The sequence below is a fragment of the Triticum aestivum genome, chromosome 2A (genome assembly GCF_018294505.1).
Source record: "Triticum aestivum cultivar Chinese Spring chromosome 2A, IWGSC CS RefSeq v2.1, whole genome shotgun sequence".
Taxonomy (NCBI): Eukaryota; Viridiplantae; Streptophyta; class Magnoliopsida; order Poales; family Poaceae; genus Triticum; species Triticum aestivum.
This window is the reverse complement of record NC_057797.1, coordinates 674,872,969-674,897,266: the sequence shown is the minus strand read 5'-3', so window position 1 is coordinate 674,897,266 and position 24,298 is coordinate 674,872,969. Positions and strand designations below refer to the sequence as shown.

Below are 24,298 nucleotides of genomic sequence, written 5' to 3'. Positions count from 1 at the left end.
AATCCTATTCTCTGATTTGGCCGGCCATGCTCTGCTTTCGAGCTGGTGATATTTGCTATTGAAGCTTGTGGTATATCTTTCCACGATGCCCTAGTGGGTTGAACCTATGTCTTTCCCTAATTTGTGTGAACCCGAAAACTTCTACGGGTCACACTCTACTATTGTTTTGTCATATAGTTTTTCAACACTACAACCTCTTGGAATGTGAGAAGTGAATGAAAGATTATACATTGGAGAAGTGGGAGTCGACCTTGAACTTTGTGTTCATGCCCATGGACACGATGTAGATCTTATCATGGAAGCTTCTCTTAAACTAATTACCCCCTTGATATAATATCATCTTGTGTCTGTGGATTGATCCCTTTGCAATCGTGGTTCCGACCATATTTTCTCCTTAATACCATTTCTTGGGCAAGTTTAAGCACTTGTCTTCTGTGGATCAATACCCAGTCCAACCTTTACTTTGATCTACCGTCTAGCATTACACCCTGGTATCTCGTGAATATCATGGGACATAATAACTTCTTATGGGTTCATCATCAACTATTATTACTCACCGGATCCAATTGTTCCTAGGTTCTGGGTTGTCGTCAACCGAGAACACCGAATAGTGAATCGAGTCCGCACTCCGATTCAATAACCCTAAATAATTTTCGTTGCTTACGAGTTTAAATAATCCTTCAAGTCATTCCTAGCTTGATCGGCTATATCATTATTGTGCTGCTCTTAACTGTGCTACCTGGTCCTTCTTCCCAGAGCACAAATTTTCGATGATGAGCTAAGCTTACGTCGATTTTCCTCATCCTATCATTTCTCCTTAAACCACAAGCTTGGTTTTGAGTTTGTGTCGTACCTGTGGTTCCAATTACCTTTCGCTTCATCACTCCTTTGACTTGATGTCATCGTTGATCGATTACATCTTCATGAAACCTCTCGATAAATATGTCATGATCATCATAAACATTCTGAGATCTTCCATGATATCTATTGAATTCTTGATGAGAAATATGATCCTTGCCCTCGATGATTTGTGTTATCATTGACCACTTTATTTCCTTCCGTTCAACACAAACTTGTTCGTGTTTCATGATATACCTTGAGATCCTTACTATCCAGCATTTTTTCCTTACCTTGGAAGTATTACCATCTTTTATGTCAAGAAAGTCGTGAGAATTTCACCACCTCTTAAGAGATCTTGATACAGGTGATACTTCTTTCCTTATCCATTCATTCCTTGGTCCCCGTGTTGTTTCTAACCAGAAAACCGACAATTGAACTATGATGTGCGACTTCAAAACTTCTAGCAACCCTATTGCTTTAATTGTCGATATTTCATTCTTAGGCCATTGGTTATCGAATCACCATTCTAACATTGATCGTGCTACCTAAGCCCATCTTTCGGGTGCACCTTTCAATCAATGCTTAATTGTGTATGCATTCCTCGAGCATACACCATTATATCATTTGATCTGACAAATGTTATCTCCTTGTTCACATAATTGTGGAAATCCATCTTTTTGGAAATCTTGAGGATTGTCGCTGAGACCATCAGCCACCCCTCATTCTCTCCTTGGTTTAATGATGAACTCTTGTTTCGGAATTCTATTCCATAGTTCGTTCCCCGAGAGCCTTACGATGTCACCTCGTTAATTTGTGTCACACCTTTTCTTCTCAGGCATCCTGAGCCTGAGGTATCCCGACACCAATCATATCTGAATCTCGGTCAGATATGATGGTTGGAACATATTCCCAAGAGTTATAACACTGGTCTTTTATATGACCCGGTAAGATGATGTCATGCCTAGCACACCTGGTTGTAGGATCTATTGTTATGGTTCCCTTCTTAGCAAGGTTAGCGATTCTTCCATGAGGAAATCGTAAGACTTATTCTATAAGTTGTTCCTGATGGATCCTTTGTGCATCCAAATTCTGACACATACTTGATGGCCATGTCAATGCTATCTCGAAGCATACCTGTGGTACTCCGGTTTTCAATAAAAACATTTGAAGCACAATGAAAAAAATCCTTATCATTATCCAAACACCGTTGTATGAGTAATGTCATGAAATTTCTCTCCCCTCATCTAAAGGGTTTTCTATTTATATCTTGCCATGGATATCATGCTCTGCTTGTCCTTGTGAAGGATATACCCCTGAAAAATGTGTTTAAACACATTTTCCTTTCCATTGTTCTGTTTAATCTAATGATTACCTTTTCCTTTCCAATGTTTTGTTTAACCTTTCTTGAGATCTATATAATCTAAGAAGTAATAATTCACTGCTTATGTAAACACCTCGGTGTACAAACTCTGACAGTAAGACCTTGTTACTATTGTTGATGACATTCCGGTAGCCACCGATGGACGAGATTCTTGCTACAGTAATCTTTCACTAATTATGCCAGGTCATCACCATTATGCCCTAAGAGAAATAATTAAGAATACTTCGACCTCAACTTCAAATATAAAATAAAGTCAAAATATTAATTACTCAAACAGCAAAACAAAAGTGTTTGTGATATTGCAAAAATTCCCAAAGCTTTTCTAAAAATGAAACCAGCATTAATAAAATGATTAATTGCCCTAAAACATTTAAAACAGGGGCCAAGTCTTTACTAAAATGCATTTTCAAATTATAGGAAATTCTAAACTATTTTATTTAAACTCAAAGACTTTTTGTGGCAATACAAAAAATGCCTAGTTTTTGTTTTGACAAGTGGCACTTTCTACAAAATCCAATTGGTGGCTCAGCTTAACACAAAATAGAAGACTAAAAAAACAGAAAATATAAATAAAAGAAAAGAAAAGTCAAAACAAGCAAAATGTTAAAACAAAGAAAACCCCTACCTCCCCATTGGGCCTTAGGCCATAATGGGCCGAGGTAGCCCAGCCACCCCCGCTCTAACCCTAGCCCTCACCTCCCGATGCCCTCGTTCCCTCTCGTGCGTCGCCACACGCACATGCGTCACAGAACGCTCTGCTCGATCCCCTTCTCTCCCTCTCTCGCTTTTCCCTCGTCCTCTCCCACACCTGCATGCACATATCGCGCTAGGGAGAGGAGCTCCTCGCGCCATCCGTTGCTCGGCGGAGGGCCATGGCATCGCCGCCTCTGCTACTTGGCCTCCTCCAGCAGCGCTACAGCAACCCCCCTGCTCAAGCTCCTCCGTCGCACCTCGTGCCCGAGCTGCTCATCCTCCGCCTCGTCCCCAGCTGCTGCTCGCCGCCAGGGCAACCGCCGGCCTCCCTGAACGCTTCCTCGACCCCCCGCTGTGAGCTCCCTGTCGTCCCCTCCGCTCCCCCTCCGTCCCAGCGCCGTGGCCGCGCTCGCTCGCCATAGACCGCGCTCACCGCGAGCCCCTGCGCCCGCCGTGGCCGTACCCCCACCCTCGCTTGTGAGCTCCTCCATTGCCGCTCGTCCGTTGTCCGCTTCTTTGCAGCCGTCGCGGCCGTGCTCACCGCCGGCGACTTCGGCGGCCTTGGCACGAACCGTGGGCACCACCCCACTCGCCTCTCTGGGGGCGTTCTAACACGCCTAGCCGCGCGCCCTCCCGACGCCGGAGTTGGCCGGACGACCAACGTCGTCGTGCTCCAGCTAACCGCCGGCCTAACTGGCTTAATCAGGGCGCTAATCACCTGACATATGGGACCCAACACCCTAAGTAACTTAAATAAAATCAGTTAAAAGGGCCTGTTAGATTTACTTAGTGCTAGTTAAATTTTACGCCCCATGACATGTGGGTCCATTGACCCTGTTGACCAGTCAAACTTTGATTGGTCAACCTTTTGACTGCACTGTTGACTAGACCCCTGGACCCCCACCTGTCATACTAAGAGGCTTGTTACCCTCTGGGTACACATAGTAGTTTTCTCATTTAGTATTCCAAATAAAATTAAATCCAGAAATTTAGAAAATCATTTAAAACTTTGAAAAATCATATAAAACAAACCGTATCTTGGATGAAAAAACTTTGTACATGAAAGTTGCTCAGAACGACGAGACGAATCTGAATACGCAGCCTGTTCGTCCACCACACATCCCTAGCATATTGAACACGCAACTTTTCCCCTCCGGTTCATCTACCCGAAAACGCGAAACACCGGGGATACTTTCCCGGATGTTTCCCCCCTTTGTCGATATCACATACTACCGCGTTAGGGCACATCTAGCACCGCGTTTGTCATGTTATGCTTTGAGATGCTTTGATTGCTCTGTTATTTATTTTGTTCCCCCTTCGTTACTTCTTTCCGGTAGAACCTGAGACCAATGCAGGTACCCCTGTGTTCGACTACATCGACGACGAACTCTTCTCTTGCCACGGCAACCAGGCAAGCCCCCCCTGACCACCAGATATCACCTACTCTACTCTCTATACTGCTTGCATTAGAGTAGTGTAGCTTGTTACTGCTTTCAGTTAATCCTATACTGCTGCATAGCCTGTCCTTGCTACTACTGTTGTTACCTTTACCTGCTATCCTACTGCTTAGTATAGGATGCTAGTGTTCCATCAGTGGCCCTACACTCTTGTCCGTCTGCCATGCTATACTACTGGGCCGTGATCACTTCGGGAGGTGATCACAGGCATATACTATATACTTTACACTGTTACATTACCAGTGATACTGTTTGGAGATGGGGGCTGAAGGGGCAGGTGGCTCCATCCAGGTACTGGTGGGCCTGAGTTCTCGACGGCCCCCGACTGTTACTTTGAGGCAGAGCGGCAGGGCAGGTTGAGACCACCTAGGAGAGAGGTGGGCCTGGCCCTGGTCGGCGTTCGCGGATACTTAAACACGCTTAACGAGATCTTGGTATTTGATCTGAGTCTGGCTACTAGCCTATACACACTAACCATCTACGTGGGGATAGTTATGGGCACTCAACGTCGTGGTATCAGCCGAAGCACTTCGTGATGTCAGCGACTGAGCGGCGCGCGCCAGATTGGAACGTAAGCCTGCTCTTGTATTAAGGGGGCTAGTTCTTCTTCCGGCCGCCCTCGCAACATGCAGGTGTGCAATGGGCGATGGGCCCAGGCCCCTACGCCATAGGATTTAGACCGGCGTGCTGACCTCTCTGTTGTGCCTAGGTAGGGCGCGATGTGTTGATCTTCCGAGGCCAGGCATGACACAGAAAAGTGTGTTCAGCCAAATGGGATCGAGCGTGTTGGGTTATGTGGTGCACCACTACAGGGAAGTTAATCTATTTGAATAGTCGTGATCTTCGGTAACAGGACGACTTGGAGTTGTACCTTGACCTTATGACAACTAGAACCGGATACATAATAAAACACACCCTTCCAAGTGCCAGATACAACCGGTGATCGCTTTCTCACAGGGCGACGAGGGGAGGATCATCGGTTAGGATTATGCTATGCGATGTTACTTGGTGAACTTACCATCTACTCTCTTCTCCTGCTGCAAGAAGGAGGTTACCAGAAGCGTAGTCTTCGATACGACTAGCTATCCCCCTCTTATTCCGGCATTCTGTAGTTCAGTCCACATATGATAGGCTTTTCCTTTTGATACCAATGCATACATATGTAGTGTAGCTCCTTGCTTGCGAGTACTTTGGATGAGTACTCACGGTTGCTTTGCTCCCCCTTTTCCCCCTTTCTATACTCGATTGCTGTGACCAGACGATGGAGCCCAGGAGCCAGACGCCACCGTCGACGACGACTACTACTACTCGGGAGGTGCCTACTACTACGTGCAGCCCGCTGACGACGACCAGGAGTAGTTTAGGAGGATCCCAGGCAGGAGGCCTGCGCCTCTTTCGATCTGTATCCCAATTTGTGCTAGCCTTCTTAAGGCAAACTTGTTTAACTTAGGTCTGTACTCATATATTTTTGCTTCCGCTGACTCGTCTATGATCGAGCTCTTGTATTCGAGCCTTCGAGGCCCCTGGCTTGTAATATGATGCTTTTATGACTTATTTTATTTGTAGAGTTGTGTTGTGATATCTTCCCGTGAGTCCCTGATCTTGATCATACACGTTTGCGTGTATGATTAGTGTACGATTGAATCGGGGGCGTCACAAGTACCTTGAAGTGGTGTTTTGTTTTCTTTCGCTAACGGAGCTTACGGGTTTTCTGTTAAGTTTCGTGTTGTGAAGCTTTCAAGTTTTGGGTGAAGATTCGATGGACTATGAAATAAGGAGTGGAAAGAGTCTTAGCTTGGGGATGCCCAAGGCACCCCAAGATAATATTCAAGGACAACCAAGAGCCTAAGCTTGGGGATGCCCCGGATGGCATCCCCTCTTTCGTCTTCGTTCATCGGTAACTTTACTTGGAGCTATATTTTTATTCGCCACATGACATGTGTTTTGCTTGGAGCATTATTTTATTTTATTTAGTTTTGCTTTCTGTTTGAATAAAATACCAAGATCTGAAATTCTTAAATGTTAGAGAGTCTTCACATAGTTGCATAATTATTCGACTACTCATTGAGCTTCACTTATATCTTTCGGAGTAGTTTGTTGTTGCTCTAGTGCTTCACTTATATCTTTTTAGAGCACGGCGGTGGATTTATTTTGTAGAAATAGATGAACTCTCATGCTTCACTGATATTATTTTGAGAGTCCTAAACAGCATGGTAATTTGCTTTGGTTATGAATTTAGTCCTAATATAATGGGCATCCAAGAGGGGTATAATAAAAACTTTCATATAGAGTGCATTGAATACTAAAAGAAGTTTGATACTTGATAATTGTTTTGAGATATGAAGATGGTGATATTAGAGTCATGATAGTTGAGTAGTTGTGAATTTGAGAAATACTTGTGTTGAAGTTTGTGATTCCCGTAGCATGCACGTATGGTGAACCGTTATGTGATGAAGTCGGAGCATGATGTATTTATTGATTGTCTTCCTTATGAGTGGTGGTCGGGGACGAGCGATGGTCTTTTCCTACCAATCTATCCCCCTAGGAGCATGCGTGTAGTACTTTGTTTTGATAACTAATAGATTTTTCCAATAAGTATGTGAGTTCTTTATGACTAATGTTGAGTCCATGGATTATACGCACTCTCACCCTTCCATCATTGCTAGCCTCTCTAATACCGCGCACCTTTCACTGGTATCATACAACCACCATATCTACCTATTATGGCATTTCCATAGCCATTCCGGGATATGTTGCCATGCAACTTTCAACCGTTCTGTTTATTATGACACGCTCCATCATTGTCATATTGCTATGCATGATCATGTAGTTGACATTGTATTTGTGGCAAAGCCACCGTTCATAATTCTTTCATACATGTCACTCATGAGTCATTGCACATCCCGGTACACCGCCGGAGGCATTCATATAGAGTCATATTTTGTTCTAAGAATCGAGTTGTAATTCTTGAGTTGTAAGTAAATAAAAGTGTGATGATCATCATTATTAGAGCATTGTCCCAGTGAGGAAAGGATGATGGAGACTATGATTCCCCCATAAGTCGGGATGAGACTCCAGACGAAAAAAGACAAAAAAAGAGGCCATAAAAAAGAGAAAAGACCAAATAAAAAAATAAAATAAAAAAATAAAAAATGAGAGAAAAAGAGAGAAGGGGCAATGCTACTATCCTTTTACCACACTTGTGCTTCAAAGTAGCACCATGATCTTTATGATAGAGAGTCTCCTATGTTGTCACTTTCATATACTAGTGGGAATCTTTCATTATAGAACTTGGTTTGTATATTCCAATGATGGGCTTCCTCAAAATGCCCTAGGTCTTCATGAGCAAGCGAGTTGGATGCACACCCACTTAGTTCTTTTTGTTGAGCTTTCATATACTTATAGCTCTAGTGCATCCGTTGCATGGCAATCCCTACTCACTCACATTGATATCTATTAATGGGCATCTCCATAGCCCGTTGATACGCCTAGTTGATGTGAGACTATCTTCTCACTTTTTGTCTTCTCCACAACCACCATTCTATTCCACATATAGTGCTATGTCCATGGCTCACGCTCATATATTGCGTGAAGATTGAAAAAGTTTGAGAACATCAAAAGTATGAAACAATTGATTGGCTTGTCATCGGGGTTGTGCATGATTTAAATACGTTGTGTGGTGAAGATGGAGCATAGCCAGACTATATGATTTTGTAGGGATAGCTTTCTTTGGCCATGTTATATTGAGAAGACATGATTGCTTGGTTAGTATGCTTGAAGTATTATTATTTCTATGTCAATATTAAACTTTTGTCTTGAATCTTATGGACCTGAATATTCTTGCCACAATAAAGGAAAATTACATGGATAAATATGTTAGGTAGCATTCCACATCAAAAATTCTGTTTTTATCATTTACCTACTCGAGGACGAGCAGGAATTAAGCTTGGGGATGCTGATACGTCTCCAACGTATCTATAATTTTTGATTGTTCCATGTGAAGGAAATATGCCCTAGAGGCAATAATAAAGTTATTATTTATTTCCTTATTTCATGATAAATGTTTATTGTTCATGCTAGAATTGTATTAACCGGAAACATAATACACGCGTGAATACGTAGACAAACAGAGTGTCACTAGTATGCCTCTACTTGACTAGCTCGTTAATCAAAGATGGTTATGTTTCCTAACCATAGACAAAGAGTGGTTATTTGATTAACGGGATCACATCATTAGGAGAATGATGTGATTGACTTGACCCATTCCATTAGCTTAGCACCCGATCGTTTAGTATGTTGCTATTGCTTTCTTCATGACTTATACATGTTCCTATGACTATGAGATTATGCAACTCCCGTTTGCCGGAGGAACACTTTGTGTGCTACCAAACGTCACAACGTAACTGGGTGATTATAAAGGAGCTCTACAGGTGTCTCCAAAGGTACATGTTGGGTTGGCGTATTTCGAGATTAGGATTTGTCACTCCGATTGTCGAAAAGGTATCTCTGGGCCCTCTCAGTAATGCACATCACATAAGCCTTGCAAGCATTACAACTAATGAGTTAGTTGCGAGATGATGTATTACGAAATGAGTAAAGAGACTTTCCGGTAACGAGATTGAACTAGGTATTGAGATACCGACGATCGAATCTCGGGCAAGTAACATACCGATGACAAAGGGAACAACGTATGTTGTTATGCGGTCTGAATGATAAAGATCTTCGTACAATATGTGGGAGCCAATATGAGCATCCAGGTTCCGCTATTGATTATTGACCGGAGACGTGTCTCGGTCATGTCTACATTGTTCTCGAACCCGTAGGGTCCGCACGCTTAAGGTTTCGATGACAGTTTCATTATGAGTTTATATGTTTGATGTACCAAAGGAGTTCGGAGTCCCGGATGAGATGGGGGATATGACGAGGAGTCTCGAAATGGTCGAGACGTAAAAATCGATATATTGGACGACTATATTCGGACATCGGAAAGGTTCCGAGTGATTCGGGTATTTTCGGAGGTACCGGGAAGTTACGGGAATACGAGGAAGAAGTAATGGGCCTTAATGGGCCTTAGTGGGAAGGACCAGGAGGTGGCGTGCGCCCCTCCCAAGCCCAGTCCGAATTGGATAAGGGGTTTGGGGCGCGGCACCTCTCTCCCTTCCTTCCCCTCTTCCCCCCTTTCCCCCTTCTCCTAGTTGGACTAGGAAAGGAGGAAACCTACTCCAACTAGGAGTAGGAATCCTACTCCCTGGCGCGCCCCTCCTACGGCCGACCTCCTCCCCCTTGCTCCTTTATATACGGGGGCAGGGGGGCACCTCTAGACACACAAGTTGATCTCTAAGATCGTTCTCTTAACCGTGTGCGGTGCCCCCTTCCACCATAGTCCTCGATAATATTGTAGTGGTGCTTAGGCGAAGCCCTGCGACAGTTGAACATCAAGATCGTCACCATGCCGTCGTGCTGACGGAACTCTTCCCCGACACTTTGCTGGATCGGAGTCCGAGGATCGTCATCGAGCTGAACGTGTGCTAGAACTCGGAGGTGCCGTAGTTTCGGTGCTTGATCGGTCGGGCCTTGAAGACGTACGACTACATCAACCGCGTTGTCATAACGCTTCCGCTGTCGGTCTACGAGGGTACGTAGATCACACTCTCCCCTCTCGTTGCTATGCATCACCATGATCTTGCATGTGCGTAGGAAAATTTTGAAATTACTATGTTCCCCAACAGTGGCATCCAAGCTAGGTTTTATGCGTTGATGTTGTGCACGAGTAGAACACAAGTGAGTGGGCGATATAAGTCATACTGCTTACCAGCATGCCATACTTTGGTTCGGCAGTATTGTTGGATGAAGCGGCCCGGACCGACATTACGCGTACGCTTACGCGAGACTGGTTCTACCGACATGCTTTGCACACAGGTGGCTGGCGGGTGTCAGTTTCTCCAACTTTAGTTGAACCGAGTGTGGCTACGCTCGGTCCTTGTGAAGGTTAAAACAGCACCAACTTGACAAACTATCGTTGTGGTTTTGATGCGTAGGTAAGATTTGTTCTTGCTAAGCCCGTATCAGCCACGTAAAACTTGCAACAACAAAGTAGAGGACGTCTAACTTGTTTTTGCAGGGCATGTTGTGATGTGATATGGTCAAGACGTGATGAGATATAAGTTGTTGTATGAGATGATCATGTTTTTTTGAAGTTATCGGCAACTGGCAAAATCCTTATGGTTGTCTCTCTATTGCATAAGATGCAAGCGCCCAATAATTGCTTTACTTTATCGCTATGCGATAGCAATAGTTGCAAGAGAAATTGTTGGCGAGACGACCACGTGATGACACATTGATATAGATCAAGATGTTGGAGATCATGGTGTCATGCCGGTGACGATAGAGATCATGACAGTACTTTGGAGATGGAAATCAAAGGCGCAAGATGATGATGGCCATACCATGTCACATATTTTGATTGCATATGATGTTTTATACATCTTATTTTGCTTAGTTTGACGGTAGCATTTTAAGATGATCTCTCACTAATTATCAAGAAGTGTTCTCCCTGAGTATGCACCATTGCGAAAGTTTTTCGTGCTGAGACACCACGTGATGATCAGGTGTGATAGGCTCTACGTTCAAATACAACGGGTGCAAAACAGTTGCACACGCGGAATACTCAGGTTATACTTGACGAGCCAAGCATATACAGATATGGCCTCGGAACACGGAGACCGAAAGGTCGAGCGTGAATCATATAGTAGATATGATCAACATAGTAATGTTCACCATTAAAACTACTCCATCTCACGTGATGATCAGACATGTTTTAGTTGATATGGATCACGTGATCACTTAGAAGATTAGAGGGATATCTATCTAAGTGGGAGTTCTTAAGTAATATGATTAATTGAACTTTAATTTATCATGAACTTAGTCCTGGTAGTATTTGCAAATTATGTTGTAGATCAATAGCTCGCGTTGTTGCTTTCAAATGTTTATTTTTGATATGTTCCTAGAGAAAATTGTGTTGAAAGATATTAGTAGCAATGATGCAGATTGAATCTGCGATCTGAGGTTTATCCTCATTGCTGCACAAAAGAATTATGTCCTTGATGCACCGCTAGGTAACAGACCTATTGCAGGAGCAGATGCAGACGTTATGAATGTTTGGCTAGCTCAATATGATGACTACTTGATAGTTTAGTGCACCATGCTTAACAGCTTAGAATCGGGACTACAAAGACATTTTTGAACGTCATGGACCATATGAATGTTCCAGGAGTTGAAGTTAATATTTCAAGCAAATACCCGAGTTGAGAGATATGAAGTCTCCAACAAGTTCTATAGCTAAAAGATGGAGGAGAATCGCTCAACTAGTGAGCATGTGCTCAGATTGTCTGGGTACTACAATCACTTGAATCAAGTGGGAGTTAATCTTCCAGATAAGATAGTGATTGACAGAATTCTCTAGTCACCATCACCAAGTTTGTAAAACTTCGTGATGAACTATAGTATGCAAGGGATGATGAAAACGAATCCCGAGTTTTTCATGATGATGAAATCGATGAAGGTAGAAATCAAGAAAGAGCATCAAGTGTTGATGGTTGACAATATCACTAGTTTCAAGAAAAGGGCAAAGGGAAAAAGGGGAACTTCAAGAAGAACGGCAAGCAAGTTGCTGCTCAAGTGAAGAAGCCCAAGTCTGGTCCTAAGCCTGAGACTAAGTGCTTCTACTGCAAAGGGACTGGTCACTGGAAGCAGAACTGCCCCAAGTATTTGGCGGATAAGAAGGATGGCAAAGTAAACAAAGGTATATTTGATATACAGATTATTGATGTGTATTTTACTAGTGTTCGTAGCAACCCCTCGGTATTTGATACCGGTTCAGTTGCTAAGAGTAGTAACTCGAAACGGGAGTTGCAGAATGAACAGAAACTAGTTAAGGGTAAAGTGACGATGTGTGTTGGAAGTGGTTCCAAGATTAATATGATCATCATCGCAGAGTCCCTATACTTTCGGGATTAGTGTTGAACCTAAATAAGTGTTATTTGGTGTTTGCATTGAGCATGAATATGATTTGATCATGTTTATTGCAATACGGTTATTCATTTAAATTAGAGGATAATTGTTGTTCTGTTTACATAAATAAAACCTTCTATGGTCATACACACCAACGAAAATGGTTTGTTGGATCTCGATCATAGTGATACACATATTCATAATATTGAAAGCCAAAAGATGCAAAGTTAATAATGATAGCGCAACTTATTTGTGGCACTGCCGTTTAGGTCATATTGGTGTAAAGCGCATGAAGAAACTCCATGCTGATGGGATTTTGGAATCACTTGATTATGAATCACTTGATGCTTGCGAACCATGCCTCATGGGCAAGATGACTAAGACTCCGTTCTCCGGAACAATGGAGCGAGCAACTGACTTATTGGAAATAATACATACTGATGTATGCGATCCGATGAGTGTTAAGGCTCGCGGCGGGTATCATTATTTTCTGACCTTCACAGATGATTTGAGCAGATATGGGTATATCTACTTGATGAAACATAAGTCTGCAACATTTGAAAAGTTCAAAGAATTTCAGAGTGAAGTGGAAAATCATTGTGACAAGAAAATAAAGTTTCTACGATCTAATCGCAGAGACGAATATTTGAGTTACGAGTTTGGTCTTCAATTAAAACAATGTGGAATAGTTTCACAAACTCATGCCACCTGGAACACCACAGCATAATGGTGTGTCCGAATGTCATAACCGTACTTTATTGGATATAGTGCAATCTATGATGTTTCTTACCGATTTACCACTATCGTTTTGGGGTTATGCATTAGAGACAACTGCATTCACGTTAAATAGGGCACCATCTAAATCCGTTGAGACGACACTGTATGAACTGTGGTTTGGCAAGAAACCAAAGTTGTCGTTTCTTGAAGTTTGGGCTTGCAATGCTTATAAGAAAAAGTTTCATCCTGATAAGCTCAAACCCAAATCAGAGAAATGTGTCTTCATAGGATACCCAAAGAAGACAGTTGGGTACACCTTCTATCACAGATCTGAAGGCAAGACATTCGTTGCTAAGAATGGATCCTTTCTAGAGAAGGAGTTTCTCTCAAAAGAAGTGAGTGGGAGGAAAGTAGAACTTGATGAGGTAACTGTACCTGCTACCTTATTGGAAAGTAGTACATCACAGAAACCGGTTTCTGTGACACCTACACCAATTAGTGAGGAAGCTAATGATGATGATCATGAAACTTTAGAACAAGTTACTACTGAACCTTGTAGATCAACCAGAGTAAGATCCGCACCAGAGTGGTACGGTAATCCTGTTCTGGAAGTCATGCTACTAGATCATGATGAACCTGTGAACTATGAAGAAGCGATGGTGAGCCCAGATTCCACAAAATGGCTTGAAGCCATGAAATCTGAGATGGGATCCATGTATGAGAACAAAGTGTGGAATTTGGTTGACTTGCCCAAAGATCGGCAAGCAATTGAGAATAAATGGATCTTCAAGAGGAAGACGGACGTTGATAGTAAGGTTACTATCTACAAAGCTAGAATTGTCGCAAAAAGGTTTTCAACAAGTTCAAGATGTTGACTACGATGAGAGTTTCTCACTCGTATCTATGCTTAAGTCTGTCCGAATCATGTTAGCAATTGCCGCATTTTATGAAATCTGACAAATGGATAAACAAAGCTGCATTCCTTAATGGATTTCTTAAAGAAGAGTTGTATATGATGCAACCAGAAGGTTTTGTCAATCCTAAAAGTGTTAACAAAATATGCAAGCTCCAGCGATCCATCTGTGGACTGGTGCAAGCTTCTCGAAGTTGGAATATGCGCTTTGATGAGATGATCAAAGTATATAGTTTTATACAGACTTGTGGTGAAGCTTGTATTTACAAGAAAGTGAGTGGGAGCACTACAGCATTTCTGACAAGTATATGTGAATGACATATTATTGATCGGAAATAATGTAGAATTATTCTACAAAGCATAAAGGAGTGTTTGAAAGAAGTTTTTCAAAGAAAGACCTCGGCGAAGCTGCTTACATATTAAGCATCAAGATCTATAGAGATAGATCAAGACGCTTGATAAGTTTTTTCAATGAGTACATACCTTGACAGTATTTTGAAGTAGTTCAAAATGGAACAGTCAAAGAAAACAGTTCTTGGCTGTGTTACAAGGTGTGAAATTGAGTAAGACTCAAAGCCCAACCACGGCAGAAGATAGAAAGAGAATGAAAGTCATTCCCTATGCCTCAGCCATAGGTTCTATAAAGTATGCCATGCTGTGTACCAGATCTATTGTATACCCTACACTGTGTTAAGCAAAGGAGTACAATAGTGATCTAGGAGTAGACCACTGGACATTCGTCAAAATTATCCTTAGTGGAATAAGGATATGTTTCTCGATTATGGAGGTGACAAAAGGTTTGTTGTAAAGGGTTACGCCGATGCAAGTTTTGACACTGATCCAGATGACTCTAAGTCTCAATCTGGATACATATTGAAAGTGGGAGAAATTAGCTAGAGTAGCTCCATGCAGAGCATTGTTGACATAGAAATTTGCAAAATACTTACGGATCTGAATGTGGCAGACCCGTTGACTAAACTTCTCTCACAAGCAAAACATGATCACACCTCAGTACTCTTTGGGTGTTAATCACATAGCGATGTGAACTAGATTATTGACTCTAGTAAACCCTTTGAGTGTAGGTCACATGACGATGTGAACTATGGGTGTTAATCACATGGTGATGTGAACTATTAGTGTTGAATCACATGGCAATGTGAACTAGATTATTGACTCTAGTGCAAGTGGGAGACTGAAGGAAATATGCCCTAGAGGCAATAATAAAGTTATTGTTTATTTCCTTATTTCATGATAAATTTTTATTGTTCATGCTAGAATTGTATTAACCGGAAACATAATACATGTGTGAATACATAGACAAACAGAGTGTCACTAGTATGCCTCTACTTGACTAGCTCGTTAATCAAAGATGGTTATGTTTCCTAACCATAGAAAAAGAGTTGTTATTTGATTAACGGGATCACATCATTAGGAGAATGATGTGATTGACATAACCCATTCCATTAGCTTAGCACCCGATCGTTTAGTATGTTGCTATTGCTTTCTTCATGACTTATACATGTTCCTATGACTATGAGATTATGCAACTCCCGTTTGCCGGAGGAACACTTTGTGTGCTACCAAACGTCACAACGTAACTGGGTGATTATAAAGGAGCTCTACAGGTGTCTCCAAAGGTACATGTTGGGTTGGCATATTTCGAGATTAGGATTTGTCACTCCGATTTTCAGAGAGGTATCTCTGGGCCCTCTCGGTAATGCACATCACATAAGCCTTGCAAGCATTACAACTAATGAGTTAGTTGCGAGATGATGTATTATGAAACGAGTAAAGAGACTTGCCGGTAACGAGATTGAACTAGGTATTGAGATACCGATGATCGAATCTCGGACAAGTAACATACCGATGACAAAGGGAACAACGTATGTTGTTATGCGGTCTGACCGATAAAGATCTTCGTAGAATATGTGGGAGCCAATATGAGCATCCAGGTTCCGCTATTGGTTATTGACCGGAGACGTGTCTCGGTCATGTCTACATTGTTCTCAAACCCGTAAGGTCCACACGCTTAAGGTTTCGATGACAGTTTCATTATGAGTTTATATGTTTTGATGTACCGAAGGAGTTCGGAGTCCCGGATGAGATCGGGGATATGACGAGGAGTCTCGAAATGGTCGAGGCGTAAAGATCGATATATTGGATGACTATATTCAGATATCGAAAAGGTTCTGAGTGATTCGGGTATTTTCGGAGGTACTGGGAAGTTACGGGAATACGAGGAAGAAGCAATGGGCCTTAATGGGCCTTAGTGGGAAGGACCAGGAGGTGGCGCGCGCCCCTCCCAAGCCCAGTCCGAATTGGACAAGGGGTTTGGGGCGCGGCCCCTCTCTCCCTTCCTTCCCCTCTTCCCCCCTTTCCCCCCTTCTCCTAGTTGGACTAGGAAAGGAGGAAACCTACTCCAACTAGGAGTAGGAATCCTACTCCCTGGCGCGCCCCTCCTAGGGCCGGCCTCCTCCCCCTTGCTCCTTTATATACGGGGGCAGGGGGCACCTCTAGACACACAAGTTGATCTCTAAGATCGTTCTCTTAACCGTGTGCGGTGCCCCCTTCCACCATAGTCCTCGATAATATTGTAGTGGTGCTTAGGCGAAGCCCTGCGACAGTTGAACATCAAGATCGTCACCACGCCGCCGTGCTGACGGAACTCTTCCCCGACACTTTGCTGGATCGGAGTCCGGGGATCGTCATCGAGCTGAACATGTGCTAGAACTCGGAGGTGCCGTAGTTTCGGTGCTTGATCGGTCGGGCCGTGAAGACGTACGACTACATCAACCGCGTTGTCATAACGCTTCCGCTGTCGGTCTACGAGGGTACGTAGATCACACTCTCCCCTCTCGTTGCTATGCATCACCATGATCTTGCGTGTGCGTAGGAAAATTTTGAAATTACTATGTTCCCCAACACCATGCTATTATATTATCAACCTTGTATGTTTTATATATATTTATATGCTATTTTATATGATTTTTGGGACTAACCTATTAACCTAGAGCCCAGTGCGAGTTTCTGTTTTTTCCTTGTTTTAGAGTATAGCAGAAAAGGAAAATCAAACGGAGTCCAATTGACCTGAAACTTCACGGAACTTTTTTTTGGACCAGAAGAAGCCCACGGAGTATCGGAGTTGCATCAGGAGAGTCCCGGGCTGCCCATGAGGGTGGGGGGCGCGCCCACCCCCCTGGGCGTGCCCCCTGCCTCGTGGACAGCCCGGAGGTCCACCGACGTAATTCTTCCTCCCATATACCCTAAAAACTTCGGGGAGCACAATAGATCGGGAGTTCCGCTGCTAGAAGCCTCCGTAGCCACCGAAAACCAATCTAGACCTGTTCCGGCACCCTGCCGGAGGGGGAATCCCTCTCCGGTGGCCATCTGCATCATCCCGATGCTCTCCATGACGAGGAGGGAGTAGTTCTCCCTCGGGGCTGAGGGTATGTACCAGTAGCTATGTGTTTGATCTCTTTCTCGTGTTCTTGAGGTGGTACGATCTTGATGTATCGCGAGCTTTGCTATTATAGTTGGATCTTATGATGTTTCTCCCCCTCTACTCTCTTGTAATGGATTGAGTTTTCCCTTTGAAGTTATCTTATCGGATTGAGTCTTTAAGGATTTTAGAACACTTGATGTATGTCTTGCGTGGGATACCCGTGGTGACAATGGGGTATTCTATTGATCCACTTGATGTATGTTTTGGTGATCAACTTGCGGGTTCCACCCATGAACCTATGCATAGGGGTTGGCACACGTTTTCGTCTTGACTCTCCGGTAGAATATTTGGGGCACTCTTTGAAGTTCTTTGTGTTGGTTGAATAGATGAATCTGAGATTGTGTGATGCATATCGTATAATCATACCCACGGATACTTGAGGTGACATTAGAGTATCTAGGTGACATTAGGGTTTTGGTTGATTTGTGTCTTGATATGTTATTCTAGTACGAACTCTAGGGCTGTTTGTGACACTTATAGGAATAGCCCAACGGATTGATTGGAAAGAATAACTTTGAGGTGGTTTCGCACCCTACCATAATCTCTTCGTTTGTTCTCCGCTATTAGTGACTTTGGAGTGACTCTTTGTTGCATGTTGAGGGATAGTTATGTGATCCAATTATGTTATTATTGTTGAGAGAACTTGCACTAGTGAAAGTATGAACCCTAGGCCTTGTTTCAACGCATTGCAATACCGTTTATGCTCACTTTTATCATTAGTTACCTTGCTGTTTTTATATTTTCAGATTACAAAAACCTTTATCTACCATCCATATACCACTTGTATCACCATCTATTCGCCGAACTAGTGCATCTATACAATTTACCATTGTATTGGGTGTGTTGGGGACACAAGAGACTCTCTGTTATTTGGTTGCAGGGTTGTTTGAGAGGGACCATCTTCATCCTACGCCTCCCACGGATTGATAAACCTTAGGTCATCCACTTGAGGGAAATTTGCTACTGTCCTACAAATGTTTGCACTTGGAGGCCCAACAACGTCTACAATAAGAAGGTTGTGTAGTAGACATCAGGAGGCGGCACTGGACCGCCGAAGAGCTCCGGCGAGGCAGCCATTGTTGCTGACGTCAGCAACGGCCGCTCGAGCGCCGACAAGGAGAAGGATGGAGAAGAATGAGTTGCGATAGGCTACAGGAGTTCCTCCCCCTCGACAGATTAAATGCGGTTAATAAATTCAGGTGCTCCCGATGCTGGTAGTGCGGGTTGATTCGAAGCAACGCCAGGGGCCTCTTTGCAAAATGCCACGGGCTGACCGGGTACGCACCCACACGTCCACATGGCGCTCTTTGATTCGTCAGGACCAAATTTGCACACCTCATGCAAGTTCCAGGACTGGGTAGGGTCAAATTTCAAGTTGTAGGACTAAACCATCACATTGAGAGCAAGTTATAGGACTCCTGGTGCTTTTAACTCTATTATCATAGAGTGTACAAAATTTACATGTTGTATGTACAAAAAAATTACCGTCGTCTAATATGTTACCAAAAAATCATGCACAGTAAAAAATGCCATGCGGTGATGCAGAAGCAGAGAGACAAAAAAACTTGTACAAAAATTTCCATAATGTAGACCAAAACAAAAATAAACATAAAATGGTGAAAGTTTGACCTGATAGTGGGGGTATGTTTGAACATAAGTTTGCTTTAATCTAAATGCCATGCATGAAAAATATAAAAAATGTCATGAATGGGAAAAATAAATCTGACATATCTGTAGAACATTAAAAACAATTAACAATTGTGTTTGAACCTAAATTGACATTATTTTGTAAAAGATGACGGCAAAAATTTAATTATTTTTCTGAAAAACAAGTCTCATGAAAACAAATCTGCCATGGAAATGTTAAAAAAATGCCATGGTGTACAAAAACGAATTAACAATGGTTTGTTAAAAAATGCATGTTTAAAAAATTAAATTTGCCATTGTGCCAAAATTTCATTTCCATGGCCAAATATATAAATTTGCCATAATAGATAACAAAAAACTAGTTACCATGGTCCAAAAAAATAAATTTACCATGAATTGTTCAATAAATTTGCTGTGGATTGTTAAAGACATAATAAAGAAAAAATTACCTTGGATTTGTAATTCATTTGCCATGGTCCAAAAAGAAATTTCAATGGTTTAAAAGTAAATTTGACATGGTTCATAAAGTATATTTGCCATAATCCATGAAGTAAATTTGTGTTTGTGACTCGTGGTGTGAAGCTTTTATGTTGCGACTCATGTTTATGCTGACCAAATTTTCACTATATACAAAATAAACATAACAAGAAAGTTGGCTTACTGATGGTTTCTCTTGTCAAAGCTATGTTGGCACATTTTCGAACTTAGAGCATCACCAACGGTTGCCCTACCCCCCCCCCCCCTAAATATGGTTTTACGAGGTGTCTATATAATCGAGGGGAGGTTGAAACATGTGCTTCTTTCGTAGTTCCTGTAAAAATATTTCCCTAAAGATGGTATTTGGCAGTGGCACGACGGCGACGGATGGCTTCGGCGACGGCGGACAGTTGATCACGGTCGTCAGCGGCGGCGGGCCAGCGCGACGACAACGGTCAGAGGCGGCACTGGTGGTCTGCGGCGGGCTATCGAGCAGGCGGCGTGACGACTGTGGTCGGTGTCGGCAGCGGTGGCGCATCAGTCCAGTTTTACAGAAATGTTTAGGGAAAGGGTCATCCCCCTCAATGAATGGGGGTTGGGCTGATTATACGAAGTCCTTTATTATTATTTTTCGTTTTTATGGGAACTGTTGGAGCATTTTTTTTGCCCAATTCCCCCTAAACTAGAAAATTTTACGGGAGAAGGGAATTGTTGGTGATGCTCTTACTTTATAAGTGCGATAACCACATTTAGTCTTAAACATGCTAAACATGTATTTGTTATTATACAGTAATGGTAATGGGTATATCATTAAATATTATATTTTAGACCCCTTATATTAAGCAAAGGGATTTCTTGGAATATTTTCCCTTTGTTGATCGAGGTAATCAGGGCAAAAAAACCACATTACTTATTATACACAAAATTTTAAGGAAGGGAGAACCTATAATTTAGCTGTTGGTACTTTCTTAGGCATATAGATATATTAGGCCTCAAAATATATTAGGCCCTGACAACCACTAAATTTGATCGATCAGGCTGAAAATGTTTTTTTTTACCCCCAATAACATGATGACGTTCCCTTAGGGAGGTCGCCTGAGCAAAATATTATTCCCCCATCCAAGTAGGAACGAACGAGCGTTTTCAATCGCTAAAAAACACTCCTAGCAAATGCTCCAGAATTGTCATGCGAGAACAGATAAATTCGCCATGCTGTTACATAAGGTTTACCATGTTCTAAAGTAAACTTGTCATGTTGTATAAACAATTGTCAGAAATTTGCAATGTTGCAGCAGAGTAATTGCCGTTTAGTCATGATTATTGCATGGAGAATTGCCGGCATAAAAAATAAATTAGTGAAAATTGCCATGCTGATTGAATGAAACTATCATACTATATCAATGGAAAAAGGTAAAAATTGCCATGCTCTTATAACAAAAGTGCCATCCCCAAATGCGTTTGCTCATATTGCCGTCCTAAACGAACCATTACTGTCATCATCTCGTAGTTCGTTCAGAGGGTGTGGTCAGAGGGAACACTTTAGGATTTGTGCTCGGGATCTGACTTGAATGAGGGTGTTCGCTTAGTATATCCTTAAAAGATCTGACGTCAATTTTTTAACAATTTTTTTTCAGTTGAACTCAAGTTATCTGTTTTTTGCCTTTATGTTTTCCTTTGGTGGAATGTGCTCAAAGTAGTGCTTCATTGGAACATGCTACAAACTCAAAGAGTTTATGATAATAGGACCTACAAACATAATTTACAAGCATGCTTCGATTATTGCAAAGCTACAAACACACATTATGATAATACTAGTACTCACAAAGCTACAGATAATTTACATTCATGCTTCGATTATTGCACGAACATCACACGTATAACCATTACAAACACACATTAATCCTGATCCTGAAACAATTAACACACTAACACTACTAGAAGTTCAGCAAATACAGAGGTCACAAATCACACAACCACCGGTTCCACGCTCCCATGGCGCGACTCGTGCGGCAGCGGCTCCGGCGCGGACGGGAACATCAGGTTCTGATGCACCACCGCCGCGACGGCCGCACCGATCATGGGACCGGCCCAGTACACGGCCTGGTTCTTGAAGTCGCCGCTGACAACCGCCGGCCCGAACGACCGCGCGGGGTTCATGGACGCGCCCGTGAGCGAGCCCGCCGCCAGCACGCAGGCGCCCGTCATGAACCCGACCACCAGCGCACCCAGCGCTGTCGTTGCGAGCCCCTTCCTGCCTTGTGCGCGAGGGTCGCCGGCGACGTGCACGGTGTACACGAGCAAGAACGTCATCACCCCCTCCACGATCGACGCGCCGAACCCGGTCATCTCCACCGCGATCCTCGTCGTCGGCACGGCCTGGACACACAGACATAGGCACACACGGGTGCGAGCACTCTGAGACGCATGACTAGGAGTTGCATACTTGCGGAAGTGATCGATCGATGGTAATGGACGTACCTGGCCGGCGGAGAGGAAGTGGAGGACGAGGCAGGCGAGTGTGGAGCCGAGCAGTTGGCACGTCCAGTAGAAGATGGCGGTCGGGACACCGATGTTGCCGCCGATGGCGAAGGCGAACGTGACGGCCGGGTTGACGTGGCCGCCGGAGACGTCGGCGGCGATGAACACCGCGGCGAAGAGCCCGAACGACTGCGCGACGGCGGTGGCCACCAGAGACGAGGCGTCGGACGTGACGTCGGGCGTGAGCATCCCTGGCAGACACATTCCCCAAAGAAGCGCGCGGTTAGTAAAACCATGAGCACGTGCGAACGAGAGCATGAACTCACACTGCCGCGCGCGTGGACGCGGTGAAGTATGTCGACGTACTGGCGGAGATGGCGGAGCCGACGGCGGTGAACACGAAGAGGAAGGTGGAGATGAACTCGGCGAAGTAGGACCGGAGGGACGGCGGCGAGAAGCAGTGCTTCAAGCGCATGCCGAGGTTGGACGCCATTTCTACAAGTTCGAGCGTCTCGAGACTCTCGGCGCAGTGAAAATACAGGGGAATTTGCACGGATGAACTGCTGAGGAGTAGTTTCAGAGGTTATAAAAGAGTGAGAGGGACGCGACCGTAGAGCGAACCGGCGCCCCCGCGCCAGGGCAGTTTCCGGCGGTTGCCGCCGCGCGCCCGCTCCAAGTTCACAAGCAACCGTCAGAGGCGTGGCAGGCCTCCACGAATTTGCCACAAAGATTTCGGAAAACGCAGAACCGTTCATGTAAGATCGAGTAGTTGTCTTACATTTTTACATTTTGATTTGAGATGGATTAAAATGGAAAAGGGAAATTCACACAAGGGGAAACAGCAACGAGCCAAGGAAGCTAGGTTGTTCGGATCGGTGCACTTCACGGGTACTCCTGGTGGCCGACCGGCTGGTAGGAGGCGATGAACACGTCGCCGTAGACGAGCCCGGCGAGGCCGCCGCCGATGAGCGGCCCGACCCAGTACACCCAGTGGCCGGAGAAGTTGCCGGCCGCCACGGCCGGGCCGAAGGAGCGCGCCGGGTTCATGGAGCCGCCGCTGAAGGGCCCGGCGGCGAGGATGTTGGCGCCGACGATGAAGCCGATCGCCATGGGCGCGATGGTGCCGAGGGAGCCCTTCTTGGGGTCGGCCGCCGTGGCGTACACCGTGTACACCAGCGCGAAGGTGATCACGATCTCCATCACCACGCCCTCGACCTCGCTGATCCCGGACACGGCGTGCGTCGGCATAGGCTGCACGTACATAAAAGGCCAGTGAGTACTTTTCACGGTGTGAGGTGGCAAGATTTGTTGCACACGTGGTTCGTAGAAGGTTCTCTGAGTTGAATGCCAACCTGGCCGTGGGTGACAAACTGCAGGAGGAGGCATGCCACGGTGGCGCCGAGCAGCTGGGCGACCCAGTAGAAGAGCCCAGTGAGGATGGTGACGTGGCCGCCGACGGCGAGGCCGAACGTGACGGCGGGGTTCAGGTGGCCGCCGGAGATGTTGGCCGCCATGGCCACACCGACGAAGAGGGCGAAGGCATGGGCGATGGCGATCGCCACAAGGCCAGCGGGGTCCAGCGCGCCACCCTGCGTCAGTTGCCCTGCACAAGAAGAACCTCTTTGGTTAGCCATGGAGCAAGCCAGAACCGCAGGACAGATCACCAGCTAGCAGGAGAGGCTCACCGTAGGAAATGGCGGACCCGACGCCGGCGAACACGAAGAGGAGGGTGGCGATGAACTCCGCGACATAGGATCTGACGGACGTGGCGCTGAACGAGTCGCCCAAGCTTCCAAATGCAAGCTTCACCATCTTGCACTCGACTGTTTTCTCAACGAGGTCTTCAGGCTAAGAGTTCGAACTCTGCTCTGATGGATGGCCTTCCCTCTAATTTGGCGCTCTTTTTATACACGTGAGATGGCACTGATGGCCCCATACGCCTGCCTAAAACACGCATTACAATATCATGGGCGGTGCTAAATGATCACCACAAGTTTAATGATGTAAGCATTAATGTTATTTTGTTGTTGATTTCGGCCGACCAACCACTCTGCTCTGCTAAACTTTTTTTTAGGGCAACTTTTTGTTTGTTGCAATTGTTTAGGCAGGAGCCACGTTATGATACAGCACAAGACAGTGTGGAGAAGGAAGCCCCTGCTCTAAACAAATTATTGGCGGTGCAT

General features: G+C 44.4%; 2 protein-coding genes across 2 annotated transcripts; both read right to left on the bottom strand.

The window, feature by feature from the left end:
- Nucleotides 1–21,464: 21,464 nt before the first annotated feature.
- LOC123185876 (probable aquaporin TIP5-1) lies at nucleotides 21,465–22,662 on the bottom strand. The gene is made up of 3 exons (XM_044597691.1): nucleotides 22,482–22,662; nucleotides 22,116–22,366; nucleotides 21,465–22,013 (listed from the first exon to the last, which is right to left on the bottom strand). Exons 1-3 carry the CDS (start codon nucleotides 22,606–22,608, stop codon nucleotides 21,603–21,605), a joined length of 789 nt encoding a protein of 262 aa, XP_044453626.1. The 5' UTR covers nucleotides 22,609–22,662; the 3' UTR covers nucleotides 21,465–21,602.
- Nucleotides 22,663–22,845: 183 nt separating this feature from the next.
- On the bottom strand, nucleotides 22,846–23,984 carry LOC123185875 (aquaporin TIP2-3). The gene is made up of 3 exons (XM_044597690.1): nucleotides 23,801–23,984; nucleotides 23,468–23,718; nucleotides 22,846–23,366 (listed from the first exon to the last, which is right to left on the bottom strand). Exons 1-3 carry the CDS (start codon nucleotides 23,925–23,927, stop codon nucleotides 22,998–23,000), a joined length of 747 nt encoding a protein of 248 aa, XP_044453625.1. The 5' UTR covers nucleotides 23,928–23,984; the 3' UTR covers nucleotides 22,846–22,997.
- Nucleotides 23,985–24,298: the final 314 nt, after the last annotated feature.